This window comes from Misgurnus anguillicaudatus, chromosome 8 (assembly GCF_027580225.2).
Source record: "Misgurnus anguillicaudatus chromosome 8, ASM2758022v2, whole genome shotgun sequence".
Taxonomy (NCBI): Eukaryota; Metazoa; Chordata; class Actinopteri; order Cypriniformes; family Cobitidae; genus Misgurnus; species Misgurnus anguillicaudatus.
Genome location: NC_073344.2, coordinates 34,529,675 through 34,552,584, shown reverse-complemented (window position 1 = coordinate 34,552,584; position 22,910 = coordinate 34,529,675). Strand labels below are relative to the sequence as shown.

The 22,910-nt window shown below is 36.3% G+C and overlaps 2 protein-coding genes across 2 annotated transcripts; both read left to right on the top strand.

Moving 5' to 3' along the window:
* Nucleotides 1-16,287: 16,287 nt before the first annotated feature.
* On the top strand, nucleotides 16,288-17,604 carry LOC141365861 (uncharacterized). Its single transcript, XM_073870761.1, has one exon. It carries the CDS (start codon nucleotides 16,444-16,446, stop codon nucleotides 17,194-17,196), a length of 753 nt encoding a protein of 250 aa, XP_073726862.1. The 5' UTR covers nucleotides 16,288-16,443; the 3' UTR covers nucleotides 17,197-17,604.
* Nucleotides 17,605-21,313: 3,709 nt separating this feature from the next.
* Nucleotides 21,314-22,757, top strand: LOC141365586 (uncharacterized). The gene has a single exon (XM_073870067.1). The coding sequence runs from the start codon at nucleotides 21,500-21,502 to the stop codon at nucleotides 22,199-22,201; it is 702 nt and encodes a 233-aa protein (XP_073726168.1). The 5' UTR covers nucleotides 21,314-21,499; the 3' UTR covers nucleotides 22,202-22,757.
* Nucleotides 22,758-22,910: the final 153 nt, after the last annotated feature.

Below are 22,910 nucleotides of genomic sequence, written 5' to 3'. Positions count from 1 at the left end.
GGGCAACTTTGTTTGTGAGAACTGAACAAAATGCAAGATTACCTGATTCCTTCTTCCCTGTACAAATGAAATACACACCTGTCTATACAAAAAAAGAAAAACATTTAAAAACAGGCATTAAACTATTTAAAAACCCAAAGGGTCCCTAAAACAATACCAAACCACAAACCCAAGTGACAATGTTAAAAAATCTGAAAAAAGAGAAACCAATACATAAAACGACATGAAAAGATATATGCATGCAAAATAGGAATTTGGCGTATGTATTATTTTCACACTGCGTGCTATTCATACACAAATCATTTATTATTACCTAGACATTATGCATTAAGTGTGTGTGTGTGTATGTATATATATATATATATATATATATATATATATATATATATATATATATATATATATATATATATATATATATATATATATATGTATATATATATATATATATATATATATATATATATACACACACATTGTAAAAAATATAATATTAATAATAATAATTTTGAATGATGTATTGATGTTCAATATAAAATCTAAATCTATATTAAATTACTTCTTTAATTTCTTTGCATATATTTATGAACTTACAGAATTAGAGGATTTTATCTACACTAGCTTGAACTACAACATGCATGCCTTAGTAAGTATGCATTCCATTTGAAAAACAAATTACCTGGAAATCATACTGAAAGTATTTTATTTTGAGGAATCTGTAACCAGATCTTTATCTTTTTAACCAGGTATGCTATGTTTTTTCGTTTGATTGTTTCGTATTTGAGTTGGAATGTAAATTGGCTTCTGAATTATGTTTTTCCTACCTGGTTAATAAATTGTTATGTTTGATTTTATTCTGTGTTGCTCGGTAAATGTTGACACTGCAAGTAATAACGATGTATCTGTAAGGACTGAAATCAGGCTAGGATCAGCCTAAATCGTATAGTCCAACCTCTGGCAGCGACCAACAATGATTTGCTTATGACCATTGACCAGTATATTAATTATAAAGGCCCATACTAGGATCATGTGCGACTGTGAGAACCGAATGAACGAGTGTAATACCAGAGCTAAATCAGAATAAACAAACATCCATCCAAAAGTGTTAAAAGTAATAATCAATCCGATTTGCATGATCAACAATGAGATCTTTATCTTTTTGGACTCGGATAAATCTACCTAAATTAAGTAATGGCAAACGTCATCTGCAAATTCCGGAAAAGGTCATACGCGCTAGAATCCTTCACCATGCCGTTGGTTTCCGCCATTTGGACCAACGGATGGATGGGTTACATATTTTTCCCCCTTACAAAGTCCCCCCCCCCAATATATATATATATATATATATATATATTCAAACTCTAGTCATCTTTTTTTTGTTATTAGGAGCACTGTAGCCCCTGACTGAAAATTTTAGGAGCGCCAGCAGAAAATTAATGGCACACCTTGAATCAGCCTGCAATGCATTTATTCACATTTTCCCAAAATAACTGCATTACTGAAAAATACTAAATAGACTTAAAGGCGGAGTCCATGATGCTTGAAAGCCAATGTTGATATTTGAAATCACCTAAACAAACACGCCCCTACCCCAATAGAATCTGGACCTTCTGTTGATAGACCCGCCCCACACATACGCAACCCGGCATTTGATTTGATTTGATTGGCTATAAGTGTGTTTTGGTAGACGGCCCGTCTAATTTTCCAAAGCGTTTTTCAAACATCGTGGACTCCGCCTTTAACTCTACAGTCCCGTTAATTATATAATCCCTTTAACTAATTCTAGGGATATGATACATACATATACAATAAGTTATATCCAGATAGCATATTGTAATGAGATGAGGGGCATGGCAATATAAATTATTGTATCCTTTACATGTTTCTCATCTTTTATTCAGTTTTCCTTAATTGGGCACTGCTGTCTAAAACTTTTATTCTAATCTAGTTTGTTTTTGGTGTTAATGTGGGCTAAAAGTTCTCCCACTCTCTTTCTCTCTCATCTCTGCAATGTCTAAGTCTCTTTGGAACAAAAAAGGAGGCGTTTCCCAATTTTGGGACGTCTTTGTCACGGATCAGCCAGGTGCTGTCACACTCACCCCTCATTATTCACCATCACAATCAGCTGAGTTTTAGTTGCTGAACCTGTCACCTGTAATCACCACAACACATATAAACCAGCCACAGACTCTGCTCAGCCTCGTCTCTGCAAATTATACTGTATGCTATAGACCAGTGTTTCCCAACCCTGGTCCTCGGGCACCCCCTCCCAGAAAGTTTTAGATGTCTCCTTATTTAACACACCTGAATTAACTCATCAGCTTGTCAGGGACACATGTTTACCATTTTGGAAGGAGGCTGATGAGTCGAATCAGGTGTTTTAAATAAGGAGACATCTAAAACTTTCTGGGAGGGGGTGCCCGAGGACCAGGATTGGGAAACACTGCTATAGACTAACCCGACTGTCTTATATCTCTGAGAGGATTCTCTTATCTTGTCGTCGTTGGAGTTTGGAGTATTGGAGATCTCTGGATACATTGTGTGGCTCTGGGGTGTGTCTGTGTGCCTGCGCGTTCACCTGGACTTCACCATTCAACCATTTACCATTTACTGTTTCAGTAAACTGTTCCTTTAACTACATCTCTGCCTCCATTTTCTTCAAACTGAAATAGGTGTTTTTCCACCTCTTTGTCTGGTTTGCTCAAATTAAGTGCCTTATATAAAAAAATACATAGTCTTCTCACTCTCTGTTGCTCGTTTTCTGGGTTATTTAATATTTACTGTTATGGCATGGTATAAAATGGTTTACGAATAATTCAAGATTACTTCATAGTTTTTGAATAGATTACACTGAATTATCGTTCTTTTTTGTAATTTTGGCACAATAAATAGTTTGTATCCCTTTAAACCTTTTTATTTTTCTGAATTACATGATTAATATGTAGTTGCCTTCCCTTTTAGCGACTTAAAATTATGTCACACTTTATTTAAGGCGTATTCGTAAAGAAACACTTTCCATACGTCTGCACTTAGACACTCAGAAAAAGTGACATGCTGCATTCTTTTTTATTTTTTGTACATAAATCATTGATCAAGAGAAAACGCGATAGAAAAAATAATGATGTATGGCTTTACAGGGCTTCCGTACTTTTTTGATTGGATGGTTCAAAACGTCTACTCCCAGTCTGAAAACACCCCAAAATTGGGAAACGCCCCGTTTTTGTTCTAAAGAGACCTGGGCTGCATTCAGCCCCGACAAAATGTTGCACAACTGATTGGACTGCAGTTCTGACACACCCACCAGGAAACATGTTGTTCAACCATGAAACCGTAGCAAAACGTTGCACACCGGTGTGAGCTTGAACGTGCCCCTGTACTTGGAGAAAACACCTTCTCGGAAAAAAAAACGCATTTGGGAATCGCCCACTCAATTTGAAACAATCAGACAAAGAGGTGGAAAAACGCCTATTTCAGTTTGAAAACGCCTCAAAAGTGGTCTCGCGGTTCTGAGTGAGATGTGTTGACCCGGGTTACGTAGACCCATCGGTAGATTCAACTGAGTGCATGGTGACATTAAACGATTGACGCGTCATGAAATTGAACGGTTAAAACCCAATCGCGCATATTCCGTATTTTTGTCACGGGTGATCGCATATGTGCGAGTACTTGTAAAAAAAATTTTGGTCACAGTCTGGAGCCCTTGGTACCCCCTTATTGGCTGGTGCCCCAGGGCACTTGCCCAATCCCGTCTATGGATAATCCAGCCCTGGTATTGGGACTATTTCTCCACCCGCTCCTTTAGCTCTGGAGTTCAAACTCGTGAGCAGGACGCAGTGCAATTATGACATATAAGAAAGCAGAGTAACTTACATGATACATCACTCAACTGCGATATCAATTAAGTACAATGCTAAAATATAAGAATATGAAATATATATATATAAGAAATGAAAATAATTTAAATCCCATGTTTAAACGCCACAGATATATCAGAGCCAGCAGTCGATTTCTGAAGGACTTGCTGAGGCAAGGCTGCCTTGGGTGGGGTGTGAGTGCTTGAGCTCCTGGTGATTCTCTGGAGCTCATCTCCGAAAGTGTCTGAGCATATTTTTAAATAGAAAAGATCTTTATTAACCAACCGCATATTTAAACTTTAAGCACATACATTTACGCCTGAACAATCAATCACTTATTTGTCACTTAGTCACATGTACCAGTGAAATTATCCATCTGTCCATACATACAATACATATAATCTGACAAGGGGGTAGACAGGTCGACAGGGTACAGGTATTGAGGAGGAAGTACAGCATTACATGAGGGAGGAGAGGCTCCCCAGACTATGCTCCAAAGGGACTACAGTGTGGGAACAGGGAAAAAAACACCTCAGCAACATAAGCACATAGTCAGTACACTTTACAACATGAACAACACATGACTTGCAACAGGGTAGCGGGGAATGGGGGGGGGGGGAGCAGCCATCCGGTCCTGCAGTCTAGTGGCAAAAAGCCTTAGCTTGAATCTTCATAAGAAAAATACTCAGGAGACAAAGGTTCCAGGTGCCAAACTAAAATTACTTTATCTGCTTTTGCCAACAAAGTGAGACAATTAACGGCTCTCAAAGAGGTGCTCAAAGATCATCTGCCCTCCCAACATATGACTCTATTTTTATACAGTAAGATCAAACACTTATCTGAGATGACGTATACTCTTTGAATTGGTCACTGTCTGCCACAATTAATTTATTTGTTTGATGTAGCAAAAGTGCAGCTGAATCCTTTCTCATATCTAAAATGATATATTCTGCTTATTGGTTCTCATGGCCTTGGCCTAGCTTGCACAGATCTTATTATTAATATAGCAAAGTACAGCTGGACTTCTCCTCAAATCTTAAAATGACTCTGTTTATTACTTCGATTGGCCTTGGCTTTCCCTTGCACAACTAACTTATTGTTAATGTATAAGTACAGCTGGACGACTTTTCTAATCTAAAATGACGTACTATTGTTTATCGTTTCTTTCGGCCTTGTTTCTCATAATAATCGTGGCGAGAACAATCGTGGCATAGTGGCAGGATCGCACCTAGACTCTTTTAATTATGAAACGAAAGTTAACTGAGAAAATGAAATCAACAAGTCAACTAGGAAAACAAAAGTTTAACCGGGTGTCATCATAACCTTAGAAACAATAGGCCTAGTATAATTTTAATACAGTGTATGATCAGTAATATATCCAACAAAAACTATCAGGCTGGGGGGACAAAGCGGTGAAGGCGAGGGATGGGGGTACTGTGTGGGTATATATATATATATATATATATATGTACGTGTGTAAGAGTTTGTGTGTGTTTAGGCCTGGAGAGAGTTCACCTGGCATCCAAATCTCGTTGCCTCAGTCCGCAGGATGTCAAAGACATTGATTAGGTCCAAACAGAGTCAACAATCAGCAGGTGTCTGTGGGAGATGGGGCAGGAACACAAGAGCATCTTGTTGCAGTGCTCTTTCGGGGAGTTGTTGTTCCAGCAGCGGCCTTGGCCGAGGCCAGTGCTGGTTAAGGGGGGCTGAAAGCAGATAAGATTGGAATTATTTGGTCTTCAGGCGAGTAGTGGCATTCCTTTACACGACTTCTCTCTTAGTCCATTCTGGTCCATCAGGTTTTTCAAATCCGTGAGCTTCTCCATGATGTTATCCATATTGCAGGTCATTTCCATGTTGTTATCTATAATGCGGTTGACAACTCTTACAACTACATTTTGTGACCAAATAACATATACAGAGGGGAACCATTTTCTAAAAACATTTAATTCCTTCACAAAAATGTCACATCTACCCCTGAGACAGCCACCCTACTGTGCGGAGACAGAAGAGTTGTAAAAGAAAGCAGAATTAAAATGAAAGGATTGTAGTGTAAATGCAGCATACAAAATATGTAGTAAAATCAGGCTTGGCTGCAGGATGAAATGACTGAGGGGGCATGTGAAATTGTTGAGGGGGCTTAACTTTATATCATCAATGATACACTGAGATCTCGTTTTGGAAAGACATATTTTTAAATGCAGCGGCCCATAAAACACTCCATGCAACTCCACAGCACAAGTAAAAAAAGGAACTGTATTCTTACAGTTATTCAAAGATTCACACATTATTCCGCATTTGAATATTAGACGAGAGAATTAATTTAACGGCAATGGACGTCTCATATGGCAATAAATGTGTATAGGCTATAACTTAACATAGCAGCATAATGAAATTAATAAACAGAGAAGGAAGAAGGATTGACATGTAAATTGTATTATTATTACCGGAAAAACAGCAATATTACTGAACTAAACTCTGAGGTATAGGCTAAATGCGCCAAACACGCTGTTAACCGCAAGTTTAAATAGCCTAAGCAATAAAAGTGAATAAAACATTATTATCTCTTAAAACTTTATATGACAAAATTATATTTAAAGGAAATGTATTCTTACAGTTATTCAAAATTATTCCATATATTGATTCCTGTTTAAGAGCGCGTTAGTCTCTGGCCTCGCTCTGTTATGTAATAGCTGATTGACAGGTGTGCATCTCCGTCTTTCAAACAGGTATCATTATAACCTTATAACAATAGAGTAAACTTTATAGTTGCTTCCACTGTGTTTATCTGATATGAACAACACACGGCGGCAAATTAGTATTATTTGAAAAAAAATTTTATTTATTATTTGCAAATTATTATCTTATTTGAATAGATTTTTATTGCTGCTTCCACAGACATTAGGGTGTATTTTACAAACTATAGGCTATTGTTATACCAGTGCTTATGTGTATTTAAATGTCTGAAATCTAAAATAAACATTATGAGGTTGAAAACACTGCATAGTGTTGAAATATGACAGCGCTGAGCTCGTCCATCTGGCTCAGCGTCAACCAACGCGAAAGACGTTTAAATCTGGCAGTAATGTCACGTTCCTGAACATTCAAAATCCCATATGGGGATAAGGTTAAATTCAGAGGTGGGTAGTAACGAATTACATTTACTTCGTTACATTTACTTGAGTACATTTTTCGGGTAACTAGTACTTTTAGAGTAAATTTAAGGATGGGTACTTTTACTCTTACTCAAGTACATTTCTAGTGAAAAAACTGTACTTTTACTTCGCTACATTCGGCGGCGTTACTGCGCTACTGTCAAATGGTAATAATTAATGAATATATATATATTTTTTTAAGTTTATAGGGCGTGTTCGAAAGTTGCGCGAAAAATGCTGCGTCACCCTTTAGCGCGCGACCGCGAGGTCACCCTTTTAGCGCGCGCGGCCGCGTAGGGGATAGGAGAAGCAGATGAGGGCGCGTGTGCGTTGTGCGAGTTATCGGAGGCAGATCATGCGTGGCTTCAAGTTCGGTCTATGTTTTCACTCCAAGAGGTCAAAAAGAATAGTTTCATAATGTGATGCGTGCTTTGTTCAATAAACATCTCAGCGAACAGGAATTCAAGATCCAGCCTGAAGTAAGTGTCACAGTATTGTCTATTTGAACAGTATTAATGGTCATTTCACACACTGTCGGAGTTTTTTTGCCATATGCACTCTTGTGCAAGCGATTACAAATCCTAATGTAAGTTAAACCATACAAACAGCACGTTCACATCTGCCAATTCTATATAATTTCCCCACAACTAAACAAACTTAACAGCATAATGTAATGACTGCATTTATACACAAATCCGGACACCTCACTAATGTGTAGAAAATACATTCAAATAAAAACGGGATTGTATAAATCCTTCCTAAAGAATGAATGAATAAAAATAAAAGAATAAAGATTGATTTGAAAGAAACATGTATTATAAATTATAATAAATGTAGAGATGATTTGCAAAAACAGATCCTGTAAGTTCCATATGAAATTCTAAAATGATCATTTTTATTAAGCTCCTGTTTATGTTCAGTAATTGCACTTTAATGGCAATGAAAATAACCTATTCATATAAAAACATGATAACAATAAGACACACACGTTCTTATTTGTTTACTGTTCGCATGTTCAAAGGCAGACGCTGACAAGTTTGTGTTGTGAACATGAAAATAAATACAGAGTTAACCGTCAGAAAAACATCTGTGTGTGTGTGTGTGTGTGTGTTTGAGATTTTTTCTCAAACGACACATTATGTGATGATAATGTACCCATTGCAGGACTGAGATAGGCTGCTTACTTGTATATAGGCAGAACAATGAGACTCTTAAGGAGAGGTTTGTGAAAACCCTCCAAGAAGTCTGAAATTCAGTGCTTTTTTGGCTACTTCTCTATCAGATCAGAAGTAACGAGTAACTAACTACTTGAGTAGTTTTTTCATCTAATACTTTTTTACTCTTACTCAAGTAAATAATTAGATTGATACTTTTACTTTTACTTGAGTACATTTTTGTATAAGTACTTGTACTTTTACTTGAGTACAGATTTTGGGTACTCTACCCACCTCTGGTTAAATTATTATTTAACTCAAAAGGATGAACATTTTATTTGCAACCATGAATACAAAAATAAAACAGAGGGGGCACAAATCAGATCTGAGGGGGCAATGCCCCCTTTTGCCCCCTCGTGGCACCGGGCCTGAGTAAAATACAACTTAAAGAGATTTTTTTGCAAAACTCAAATTAGTATACACTAATCACTAGTATAACCTGAACAACAACCTGAACAAGTTTTTGTAAGCTTGTATGCATTCATCACTTAAAAACTGTTTCTTTGGAAGAATGAAAAATAAAATCTGAAAAAAAAGTATTTTGTACACAAACATATTTTGGATTCCACTGTCAGCAAATCTATGCACTTCCTCATTTCATTAGATCTATATAAGGAATAACCATCAGTTTGTCATCAGCTCACACTGAAAGAGAGACATAGATTTTTATTTCAACACGTTGGGCAAAAACTCTATCCTGTGTACTATGGACCGAAATGTTGTTCTAGAGGCCGTTTCTGCTCTTACAAGTGCTACTGTGAAAGCTGGAAGCCAAGGAGGATGGAAACTCGATGTATCCAATTTAATTACTCATGTCTTCGAGAAAAACTCCAGCTCAGGTTTATGCAAGGTGCTGTTTGTGGACGTGCATGATTTCTTTCACCCAAAGTATGACTATGATTTTAGAAGCTGCAATGACAAGTCGGTTTGCATGCGTGGTAATGAGTCATACAGTCGTCCACTGGGATGGTACCGTGTCGCTCTCAAAGTCCTGGATAAGTACCCTGATGGAAATGTCTGGCTGGGGACGAATGGATGGAGGAGTCACTCAACGGCTGGTGAATGGCCCGTCTCCTATCATGGAACCAGCATTGAGAGGACTACGGACGGGCGCAGGAGAGGAATCTATTCAACGTATGACCTAGATGAAGCCAGTTGTTACTGCACAGAATTTCGATCTCAGAAGACCGGAAAAAACTTCAGAGTCATCATGCAAAACAGGATCAATCCACAAATGAGAACAGCGTGTGATAGAAAAAACTACTGGCTGATTGAGATTCCTCCGGGCACCAGTGCTGGTGTAGAAACTGAGATTGTGGTGAAATCAATTCGCCCGTATGGGATTCTGCTAAAAGGGATCTGAAACTTTATTTGATTGTTGAGATTGTTTGCGGATTTGGAGATTTGTTATGAGATTAACTTCTGGCATATGTTTAAATTGATTGTTCATATTTGGGTTTGATTAGTATTTTTATTGGTATTTGGTAAAAATTGTTTAATGCTTATTGGATTGTGCTGATCTTCATTTTTTTTCTTTAAATGTCATTGAAACAACGTTGTTTAAAAGTCTGATTGTGTTTAAATGCAATATTATGTCATAAAAACTGCATTTAAAAAAATAGCAAATGCTCACACAATTAATCATTACTATGTTAACACTACAATGGCACATGAACGGTGTTTATGACATTCCTATATATTTTCATTTGAACATTATCACTGTTCACTTTTGTCTGTTATATCAAATATTATGAAACCTTTAAATAAAATTGCAATATTAAAGATGATTATAAAAGTGCAAATGTGAAACTAAAGGGTCTCACAAAAGTGTAATATTAAAGGGATAGTTCACCCAAAAAAGAGAACTCTGTCATCATTTACTCTTTTACCCTTATGCTGGTCTAAACCTGTATGAGTTTCTTTATTCTGATGAATGCAAAAGAATATATTTTGATAAATGATTTAAATGAAACCAATTGGCTTTATAATAGTGGACGAAACAAAGTTACATATCACAGTATCTCACACTTTACAGTATCTTGTTTTAATGCTGAAGATCCAGTTGGTGGCGGTGTACACTAAAAAAAAGTGCAAGGCATCATTATGTTTATGCTATAACACAAGAATTCATACATTTATTATGAGATGGCTAATGTGTGTGAAATTGTACAAAGTTAACAGTGAAAAACGTCTGCTATCATAAAAAATGAAACCTTACCCCTAACCCTAACGTCACAGGGGTCAAGGCAAATCATACAAAAAATACAAATATGGTTATTTATTGTACATATCAACACATTCGAAAAAGTGTATCAATTTTGATTTGTTGACAACTGTTTTGTACTGTAGTTGTGTTCAACTTTTGCCTGCCTGTGTTTAGCATTTATAAAACAAGTGCATTGCAGTGTAAAATGTGTGTTTTAGTGAGAACTGTAAAATACGTACGAATTGCCATGAGATAGCATTGATAAAACTATAGATCTACTCAAGCTGCTAAACCCTTCTGGCCGACAATAAGTAAACATACAGTAAAGGCAAGGTACAGGTCTAGATTTTTAACTGACATAAGATTGCATTACTAGTAATAAAGTGCCACAGGTATGTTGGCATACCTGCCAGATAAGAAAATAACAACATGACATTACGAGTTGTCTATTTCTCTGTTTAATAACCCTGGGGCAGATATTTCTGTCATGTGTACACTGTAAAAGTGAAACGTTCACTGCAAAAATGTTCGTTAATACAATACATAATTGGATACATTTTGCATGACTTCCACAGTAAGGATTACAGCAATATACTGTGAAATATACTCAAAACAATTTACTGTAATGTTATATATGTGATATTACAATGCATTGATGTAAAAGCACAACTGTATACTTTAACTTCACAGCTTCAATGACAAAGCAATTACTGTGATATTACAATACATTACTGGGGAATTACAATATTTTGCTGTACATCATTACAACAAGGCGGTGTACGTTTACAAGTAATGTAAAAGCTAACAATAATTTACTGTGAATTTACAATGTATACTGTGGAAGTCATGCTAAAATTGTCCAATAACTTACTGTAAAAGTAATGCAGATGAAGCTTTCATTTACTGTGAATTTACAAACATTGTACAACTAACACCCTCCCCCCCAAAAACAACTCTGAGGTAAAGTCAATGTTAGCCCAATGGCATATTTATTAACAAATAAATATTTTTCAATGTACAGCAGATGCCAAGAATTTCAAAAGTTCAAGAAATTCAACTTTCTACTCATAAAAGCCATCTGAAAATGCAGAGAAACTTGCAATTCAACTACCAGTCTCAAAATGTAACTAGCTGTTTCACAATAACAGTAATGGACAGGATGGGAATGAGGCCTTCATGGCAAGATAAGAGAGCGAGGGAGAGAGCAACGAAGGAATGTCGTAAAGGGGTCAGGCTCTCCTCTCAGTCATAAACATTATGATGAGTCTACACACAACAGCATTATGTAAAAATCTTAGTTCAAAGTTGTTTTGAAAAATGATAAAAAGAACAAGGCTACTCAAAACTGAGCCTGACAACTACCGCTGCAAAAAAAAATAAAAATAAGATGCCAAATTTTATGTCATTGGTTATATGCCACTGCAGTAAAGGCTTATTGCATTATTACAGTTAACGATTATTCGATTGATTGATCGTTAATTTAAACAATCATCGAATATGGGAAATTGCATAAATTGACATCCCTAATTGTGAAAGACTTTTGATAGAGTTCCCATTCAGGGGTGCGTTTCCCGAACAACGTAACTCGTGCATGGACCAACATAGTACGATGCATAGTTGGAGAAACTACCTTGTCACGACTGTTTCCCGAAAGCATAACTTTGTCGCACATTCATCGTTTGAACCATGTTGGTTTAACAACATAGTTGATGATGTCACATAGGAGGTGAAGTACTAATTAATCTGTGCGAATCGATTTAATGTCAGATTATTGCTCTAAATAACAGTTTTGTTGCAAAACGAGATAACCACCGTTTTTTTAATTGTTCAGAAATCTCGTTTTTTGGTTGTGCATTCCAATTAATGTCAATGCAAATGTAGTTGGTTTGTTTTGATTTAAACCTTCATAACTCAAAAAATACAGCAAAGTAGCACCATAAAACAAAATAATAACATGATAACATAATAATAAACATGTTTTGACAAAAATGTTAAAAAATGTATTTATCTCGTTTTGCAACAAAACTCTTCATATATTGCATCGGAAGACTAGTTATCTGTTGTTTATTTTCAAGATATTAAATTAAAGGTGCTCGAAGTGAATTCACGCGTTTTAGACCATAAAACATTTTTTGTTACATACAGCAAACATCTCCTCACTATCTGCTTGCTGCCTGTCCGCTGATCAAACTGTAAAAAAAGTGTAAAACAAAGTGGCCAAACCTACCACCACGAAACATAACAAAGTGTTCCAGCCAATAAACGACAAAAAGGATTTGGGGGTGGGGGTTGTGCGCGTTCATGAAAGCACGAAAGGGAGGGGGAGGAGTTAGCTACACTCCGTTTGTTTGAAAACAGTTCAAACATCAACAAAATGTGACGTCACACAGATTCGCTTAGAGCGCTTTTAATGCGCAAGTTCCCTCTTACGTCACTAATCCCAAGCTCTTAGAACTGCGCACATGCACAGTTTTCAAATGCAGCGGTTTAATTCTGATTACAAACTTAAAAACGTAAAATAAATTTTGTATATATTTAGAATGATGGATATGTACTACATGTTTTTTTGCTCAAAAGCATGATCAACGTAAGTCTACGTGGTGAATAATAGCCACCTGGTGGATAATAGCAGTATTGCGGAAAGCCGGAAATGTTCGTTATTGGCAGGGAAGCGATTTCTCCTAATTGACGAGTGAACTTGTCAATGGGGGGGGAAAGATTTAAGGGGCGGTATTATCCCCTTCTGATACACGGGGGAGACAAATTTCAATTACCTATTTTTTTCACATTCTTGCAGAGAATGGTTTACCAAAACTAATTTCTTTGTTCTTTTTCACATTTTCTAGGTTGATAGAAGCACTGGGGACTCAATTATAGACATGGAAAAGTCAGATTTTCATATGTCCATTTTAACTCTTTCGCCGCCTTTGACGAGATATCTCATCAATCAACAGAAAATGCTTCCCTGCCAATGACAAGTATTTCCGTCATTCCGCAATGCCGCTATTATCCACCAGGTGGCGCCATTCCGCAAGTTTTTAAACCCGGAAGTATTGCCCTAAGGCAAGTGGCTGCATGTCCGTGTCTGTTTTAAAGATCGCTCTGAATGTGATCTCTATGAAAAGTCCGTCACAAAAATGAAATTATCTCTGCTTTTTGCTCAAAATGTGATGTTTTTGCATAAACCTACCCATATTCAAAAGCTGATTACAAAAGAACTACTGAAGTTAGGATTAAACTTTTTTTTTTTTTGAAAGCAGAGGGTCTGTTCTTTCATTTGGTATACTGTATGTTTATATATTTGAAGAAGAACATTTTCTGGAAGGCATTAAAGGAATAGTCTACCCTTTTGCCATATTAAACAATGTTATTACCTCAACCTAGACGAATTAAAACATACCTTTCTTTTTTCAATGTGTGCACTGTACAGTGCGTTGTGAATGTGTTAGCATTTAGCCTAGCCTCATTCATTCCTATGGTACCAAAAAAAAGTTTTATTTTGTGGCACCATACTTACTGGTATAACTCCTCATGTAACAGTCTTTAAATAGGGAAAACACGGAAGTGTTTGGTGGCTTCCCTGTTTGGTACAATAGGAATGAATGGGTCTAGGCTAAATGCTAACACATTCACGACGCGCTGTACAGTGCACGCGTTGAAAAAAGATAAATATGTATTAATTCGTCTAGGTTGAGGTAATAACATAGTTTGGTGTGGAAAAAGAGTAGACTATTCCTTTAAACTTTTGTGAAAATCATGAAAAACGCTGGCGCTGGCTGGCAACTATTTTAAAAAATGCTGGTGGCGAAAGAGTTAATGGTTATCCAGTCACCAAGACAATAAATCACTTTTATTTATAACGCCTAAAAATGTAAGCATTAACTTTTTTTATTAATAAAACTTTTACTTGGTAGACCAATACATGTTTACATCATGCAGTACAGCAAGGTTCCAGCTTAGGCTGACAAACTGGACCAAGACCACAGACGTCACTTTTAAGATCCTGAAACTGTGCTCTTCTTGTTTCTTATTACATCATCGGTTTCACCGACTGTCTTGTGTCCTTCTGCACAGGAACTGAGGATCAGTCAGGGAGCAGATACAAAGATACTGTAGATCCGGACTTGTGCAATCCACAGAGGGTTTCCTAGTGGGGTCACACAGTGCTCAAGTGACATTAACATCTATTTATAGAGTAGAAAGAAATCAGCTTTCTACTTCTGTTCATCCTGAGGCCACCCAACCATGTGATGTTTATTGAACATCAGATAACGTAAGGTTGTGCAGCCATAAATCTTTTGTTATTAAACTGTTCAAAAATGTATTTGCATTGTTTTCTGGAATCTGAAATGTTTCTTGCTATGCAATGAGACAAAGTGCATTGTACAAAACAACCATAAGAATGAAAGTGAAACCATCCTTCAGTCACGTAGATCTTTCCATGTGCTGTGGCTTAAAATAGCAGCTACTATACAACATGTGTTACCTACAATGATACTTCTCATTGCATTAGAAAAGTAACAGAGAAATGTTAGCATTGTAGTTTGTGTCTTGAATACAAATATATGTACATATTTGTGATGTGTTGAAATCTTTATTGTCTTCCATAGGTTCAAACATGCAATAAACACTTGCATATAATAAAAAAATATGATCAGCTAAAGACAACGACTTTTTAAATAGACATTAAGAACATGTCCACATCTTAAATGTGAAAGTAAATGGGCGATTCTTGCGATTAGAATTAGACTTATGAGGTAAAAGTTAATGCAAAGAAAGAGTATCAAAATAAGAAGCATACAGTTACAAACATCTCTTCATGTACTATTTTGCACATGATTTCAAATGACATCATACAAACCAATTTGTTTTTTTTCCACATTTAAGGGGACAATTTTCATTACCGCAACGTATCCATGACTGGATTTGGGTTCGTTGACATGGAAATATTTATAATTAAAAAATCTAAAAAATAAAAAGCTTCAGTGCATGTTATACTATAAACATTTACAGTAAAGAAACATGTGGTATTTGGTGATCATTGGTAAATGTAGAGACAATAATAAGGAATATAAATGTGTCCAAGACCAATTTTCTCATCCTCCGCAACAGTTTTCAATCATTGTTTAAGCCCTTAAGGAACTAACATTTTCAAAAATTTTTTTTTTGAAAGGGACATAATTGACTGTGATACTCAAGATGACTACCAGGTAAGCAGTTCTTATTTTTTCTCTCCAGATAAAAGTTGAAATTTTGTTTGTCATAGTACCTAGACAACTTTTTAGTTCTCATTACCGAAACATGAGTTTGTAAATGCATATATTTAATATAATGCGGTAATGATAATTTTTGATAATGCTAATCTAAAAAATGTAAATAATTCTATAGGAAATATTTTTAAATCCTCTAAAAATACTGGCTATAGTAAGTTCAGACCTTAATCATGTGCAAAAAAAAGTGTTCAAACTTAAAGCATTTCCAGATGTAATGTGACCCTTATTGTGTATCCAGAACTATTTGTCATGAACAAAAGTGACAGGCCCATTTAAAAACATCCCAAACTACAACTGAGATTCTTAGTCATTGTTGGCTAAAGGAAAACATTGGAAACAAGTGATAAGCATGCTACAGTCTGAACGTTCATACAACATTCTCTCACGTTTAGTCTATGTGATGTTAAAAAAAGAAAGGATCTACTCGTTTCATCAAAGTTTAACAAGTATATAATACTAAAATTGTGGATTTGGTATGGACATTGGAGGGTTTAAGTGTCTTAAAGTATATGTTCATCATTGTTTAAATAGGTGGGTGGAACCTCTTCCCATCCCGCCATAAACTACACCCCTGGAAAGCACCACTACTGACAACAGCAAACCCACTTCCTGTTTCAAAGTTCATACTGTTGCCAAATATAAAGCAGACAGAAGTGCTTTCGCTTAAAACCTCACCATTGTCGAGCTGAAAGACTTTTGACTTATTCCAGGCTGTTGAGAGAGATCAACATTAACTCCACAATGGATAAGGAAATTTGTCTGGAAGCGCTCTCTGCGCTTCTTGAAATTCCTATCAAGCCGGGATCCAAAGGAATGTCGAATGTTAATGAGCTCAATGTAGAAAATTTATTGGCGACAGCCTTTTTTGGAAAACTAATGACGGGTCTAGCGTCAAGTTTTTTACCGCAGTCAGTGCTTGGACTTTTCGACGGAGGTCTACGCAAGGAGTTGTTTGTGGACATGGATGAGTTCTTTGATCCAAAGTATGATTATGATTTCACAAACTGCAATGACAAGTCAATTTGCAAGCGTGGCGATGAGCCATACAAACGCCCATGTGGATGGTACCGTTTTGCTCTCAAAGTCCTGAATAAGTATCCTGATGGAAATACCTGGCTGGGCACGGATGGATGGAGGAGTAACTCAGTGGTTGGTGAATGGCCCGTCTCCTATCATGGAACCAGCATTGAAGGTGCTAAAGGGGTCGTGACATCTTATTACAAAGCAGGTCCCGGACAGCTGTATGGACGAGGAGTCTATTCAACATATGACATCGAACAGGCTTCGGGTTACAGCAAGGAATTTACATCCAAAACAAATGGAAAGAAATACAGAGTCATCATGCAGAACAGGATCAATCCAAAAATGAGGAAAGTGTGTAAAAGGCAGGACTACTGGCTGATTGAGATTCCTGAAGGCACCTCAGCTGCTAAAGAGAAGGAGATTGTGGAGAAATCTCTCCGCCCATATGGGATTCTGCTGAAGCAGGTGTAAGAAATGAAATAGACGCGGATCATAAGTAGCTGTGAATGCTGTTAAATACAAAAGTGATTCATTTGTTGTTAACGTTTTATCTAATTCTTTTTCTTGATTTTTCATAAGAAAAAGCATGCATTTTGATGAGTACTATGTCACGGAGCTTTGCCTAAGGACATTGTAATTTTCTTTTAAAAGATGTACATTGGAGGAATTCTTAGTAGCGTCTGGTAAGAAGCTGTATATGCAACTCTTTTATATTACAAGGACGTTTAGATTTTTATCTTTTATAATCTTTTCTTTATTCAATGATGTGAAATATTATATTTGACTTTGTTTCTTGTAGGTCTATTTTGTTTTACATTGGCTATCGTATTTCACTGTAAAAAATCATATTCTGTTTAAAAATAAATATATAACATAAGATTGTGCTGAACTATGCATTCAAATATTTTAAAGATTATGAGTTTTGTTTACATTTAATAAATAATTTAAACTGTATTTACATCTGCGGTAAAGCTATGGGTAACACTTTACAACAAAGTTATATTTGTTAACATAAATGCATTAGCTAACAGGAAGTAATAATGAGCAATAGTTTTCCAAAATGTATTAACCTTTATTAATGTCAGTTAATTCCAGTACAAATGTTCATGTTAGTTAATCGTACATTAACTGATGTTAACAGTTTTAAAACTGTATCAGTAAATGCTGAAGTTAGCATACACTAAGATTAATAAATGCTGTAGACGTGTGTTAACTAATGCATTAACTAATGTTAACAAATACAACCTTATTGCAAACTCTTTTTAAACTGATAAAGTTGCACTGTAATAAAAATATAACAACCTTTAAAGGTTGTACAATTTAAACTATACAAAATAAAAGACTGCAGGACAAAACACTATAAAGTATTTTCGATAAATGACATTTATCAGTGCAAGAAGCTTTATAATGTAAGGATTAAAATAAGAGATTCAAAGAGATTTCAGATTTAAAGCGTTTTATTATCAAATACCCAGTTAGGAAAGCAGGTTTCCCTGAGCATTACTGACCACAATGAATGCCAAGACTATACACAAATACACATACTACATGCATACATAGCCTACATACAATGTATAAACATAATTATAATATAAAAACTATGCTGCATAAATTTAGGTTATGCTATCAGCAAATGTAGAGTATTAACTTATGTGCAATAAACAATAATGCAGTAACGTGCAATTTGAGTGCAAATACAATATGGCAGCAATAACATTAACAGATGTACAAAATGGAAATGAAGCTACATGAGTAGCAAATATACAGTGGTGGAAATAGCAGCAATAACATTACAATGTTCAAATAAGATAAAACAACCGGACTGACTCTGAGATAAATGGTCCACAGCTGTTTAAGAGTCTTATAGCTGAAGGGAAGAAGGAGTTCATCTGGAAGTCGAAGAATTTACACTCCTGTACCTCCGTGCTGAGGGTACTGTAGGAGTGTGACTGTCCATGTTTGGTAAGATCTTAGTTTCACTTTTAGTTTTAAAATAAACAGTAATCACATGGTTTATGGGAATCACCTGATATCACTTGAGGTGCTATGAGTCAGATCAGCATTTACTGCCTTTAGTGTACAAGCAAAAAGTTGTTTTGCAGGCACTATCCACTCTTCTTGATGTTTATTTAAAGCTTATATTGAAAGGAATTAAGTCAATATACAGTGTTTCATATCTGAAGTCTTTATTGGAAAAGTTTGGATGTGTTAATCATCTATTTTTTGTGATTTCACAAACTGTACTCATGAGTCAACTTGTGGTAATAAGGGATACAAACTCCCATGTGTTGCTCTCAAGGAACGAAATAGGTAGGCTACTCCCAATCCAGGTCCTCGAGTACCCCCTTCCAGAAAGTTCTAGATGTCCCCCTATTCAAAACACCTGATTCAACCCACCAGCTTGTTGGGGAGGCATGTTAACCATTCAGGAGGCTGATGGGTTGAATCAGGTGTTTTAAATAAGGAGACATCTAAAAGTTTCCTGTAAGGGGTACTCGGGGACGAGGATTGGGAAGCATTGGGCTACTGCAATAGAAAAATAACAGAAAAATGTGGGCAGTCATTAGCATTGTAGTTTGTAGTGATGCAAAGTCCGATTCATTTCTGCAAACCGGCTCTTTTTCGGACAGTTCGGCTCATTGAACCGGTTCAAAAAGCCGATTCACCGGTTTCTGATGTCATCAAGAAATTACATCACTACGCATTTATTTTCTAACTACTTGTATTAATGAAACATTCAAATAAAGTCGTTTGTGTCAACACATTAAAAAATTCAAATAAAAAGATGTTTTTGCGAAGGCATAGCTTATTTATTGCCTTTCATTCACAAGTTAGTCATGTTTGTAGTCACAGTTTCAATTGCAGATCGTAAATGCCAGATACAACTGACCAGTTTTGACTAGCCTACAACTTGGATAAGATTGCTAAAAGTTTGGCACCTACAGCACACATTAGAGACACTAATGCACAATTGCGGAAGTATAAAGAATAAATAAACTTGTCTTTTAAACTCATTGGTTTTCCTTAAACAACTAAAAATTGATTTGCATGCAAAATAAAACATACTGAAACTAAAGCTTTTTAATTAAACAAGCATATTAAGAAACTAATAAAACAAGAAACTTTGTGCATCAAGCTCGTTTAAATCCTTGGTGATACACACGCAGTGTCAGCAACTCATTCGTCAGAATCGTTGGCAATCCTCGCCTCGGCAATCATCAATAAACTTCGACAATTGATTGAACCCTGGCCCTGTCCTAAATGGCGCACTTCATGTGGACTTTCTGTCTCGCGGCCTTAAATTGCGTGTGCTCGCTTAGTCTATGAGTGTGTAGGGTGTCCCATCAGTCATTTTTACGCTCATCAGCGCCCCCTTTGCAGCCTTGATGCGATCTTCGGCGAAGCCTGCTCTACAGCAGGCTCCGAGCACTTTACCAACCCAGAAGTCCTTGCGAAAGAGCAATCAAACCAATCAGACGACGGAACGAAGGAGTTCACACTGATGGGCAACTTCTCTTCCTATTTCCGGCGTGACGCTCGAGTCTGTCCCAAAATATGACTCTGGTGCGCCCTCTTGGACTTGCATCAAGGGTGCCTAAGGTAACTAAAGTTCGATTTAGTTCGATTTGCAAAATGGCTCGACCGGTTACTTCATGAGAACAGGCTCAAAAGAACGATTCGTTCAAGAACCTAACATCACTAGTAGTTTGTGTCTTGAATTCAAATATCTGTACATTCCCGTGATGAGTTGAAATCTTTATTGTCTTCCATAGTTCATGGAGGTTCAAAAAAGCAATAAACACTTATCGATAATCTCAAAGGAAAAAAATTATGATCAGTTTAGGACAACTGTAATTTTTTTATAGACATTAAAGACATGCCCACATCTTACATTTTTTTCTGAATTGCTATAAGACATTTCTGAAAAAAACCCGCACTCATTTTCTCAAAACCTTAAACACAAATCCAAATTTTCAAACTAAATTCACAAAACCTTTGACTCTTATAGCAAAATTGAACAATCCTTTCGAAACCATTTCACGTGTACTCAAAATCAAACCAAGCTTTTAAATCATACACAATAATATAAACAATATAGAGCGTCCATTATACATTACCTTAAAAAATTGGAAAATACAACATCCAGGACATCTGCTTACAGAAAAATACAGGTTTATTGTATATTACTACACACTCGCAAAATACTGTTTAAAAATACCTATTATTGTATCACAAGTTTAGTTTATTAAATATAGTGAATACTTTACTGTAAGCATTGCAAGTAATAATCAGTTTTCGATATGTTGTGTATGCACCACTTGTATTTTGTAAAAATTCAGCAATCCAACTGCAAAATTTTGCCAATTGAATCGTCTCTGGTGTCCTGCTCTTACTCTTCTTCTGCCTCTCAGACCGTTTCCAATCCATACAATTGGTAAAAAAATACCATTAGAAAAAAATGTGAACAGTTTTGAGTTGTTGTGTTTACTCGATGATAACTGTGTTCAAGTTGTGTAGTTGTGTTCAAGTTTTGCCTGCCTGTGTTTAGAATTTTGCAGAACAAGTGTGAGTTAATGTTAGAATTAATGTTGGGGGGGGGGGGTAATAGCTATTTTTAAATACTTGGGTTAAGCTCTTCCCATCCCACCATAAACTACACCCCTATATAAAGCAGAGCAGAAGTGCTTTCGCTTAAAACATCACCATTGTCGAGCAGAAAGACTTTTGACTTGTTCCAGGCTGTTGAGACAGATCAACAATAACTGTATCCACAATGGAACAGCTAATTTGTCTGGAAGCACTCTCTGTGATTCTTGGCGTTCCTATCAAGCCGGGATCCAAAGGAATGTCAAATGTTAATGAGCTTAATGTAGAGAATTTATTATTTTCAACCTTTTTTGGAAACCTTTTCAATGGAGGTCCAGGCAAGGAGTTGTTTGTGGACATGAATGGATTTTTGGACCCACAGTTTGATTATGATTTCAGATACTGCAATGACAAGTCAATTTGCAAGCGTGGCGATGAGCCATACAAACGCCCATGTGGATGGTACCGTTTTGCTCTCAAAGTCCTGAATAAGTATCCTGATGGAAATACCTGGCTGGGCACGGATGGATGGAGGAGTCACTCAGTGGCTGGTGAATGGCCCGTCTCCTATCATGGAACCACCATTGAAAATGCTAAAAAGATTGTGAAATCTTATTACAAACCAGGTGACAGAGAAAAATATGGGCGAGGAATATATTCAACATATGACATCGATCAGGCTTTTGATTACAGCAGGGAATTTACATCCAAAAATGGAAAGAAATACAGAGTCATCATGCAGAACAGGATCAATCCAAAAATGAGGAAAGTGTGTAAAAGGCAGGACTACTGGCTGATTGAGATTCCTGAAGGCACCTCAGCTGCTAAAGAGAAGGAGATTGTGGAGAAATCTTTCCGCCCGTATGGTATTCTGATGAAGCAGGTGTAAGAAATGAAGCGGGAGACGCTTGAACTTTCAAACATCATATCACGCGAGATAGCTTTGTTTAATTAAAAAAAACATGTAGTGAATTATAAGTTATAAGTGTTGCATGACCTTCTTCATTTTTTCGTACGTTATCGGAAAGATTCGGTAAAGCTGACCTTTCTTTTATAAATCTGATTAAACTAAAGACTCTTCGGAGATAAAAAGGATGTAATACTACTCTATAAGTACTCCAGATTTACATCAGAAATGCAGAAACAGCGTGTGTTACATGAGCTTTAAAAGAGGTACAATGAAGGAAGATATATGCAAGTTATGGTGATGCCGACTAAAAATAAATTGGTTTCAAAAGCTCTTTTATATACACACAAGTTTATATTTGTATGTCATTTTTTTATTATTATTAATGTGAAAAACAAATAGGTCTATGCTTATTATTGATTTAGTTTCTTACTTGAAAAACATATTTAACCCTTTAACTGGTGCATTCTTTGGTGGTGAAACGGTGATGTACACCTTCAAATTAATATAAATCTGCCTTTTTTGTCTAGAAGCCTAAGGGGTTGTGCACACCAAAACTTTTAAACGCGTCTAAAAAGTTTTGGTGTGCACAACCCATTATTTTGGTCTTGGTTTAAAGAAGACACTTTTTTACGGAAGTTTTTTACGGAAGTGTCTGGAGGTAAAAAATATTTTTTATAGCAGTTTACAT

Coding starts and splice junctions, on each gene's coding strand:
- LOC141365861 (XM_073870761.1), top strand. CDS start 16,444: ATGGATAAGGAAATTTGTCTGGAAGCGCTCTCTGCGCTTCTTGAAATT.
- LOC141365586 (XM_073870067.1), top strand. CDS start 21,500: ATGGAACAGCTAATTTGTCTGGAAGCACTCTCTGTGATTCTTGGCGTT.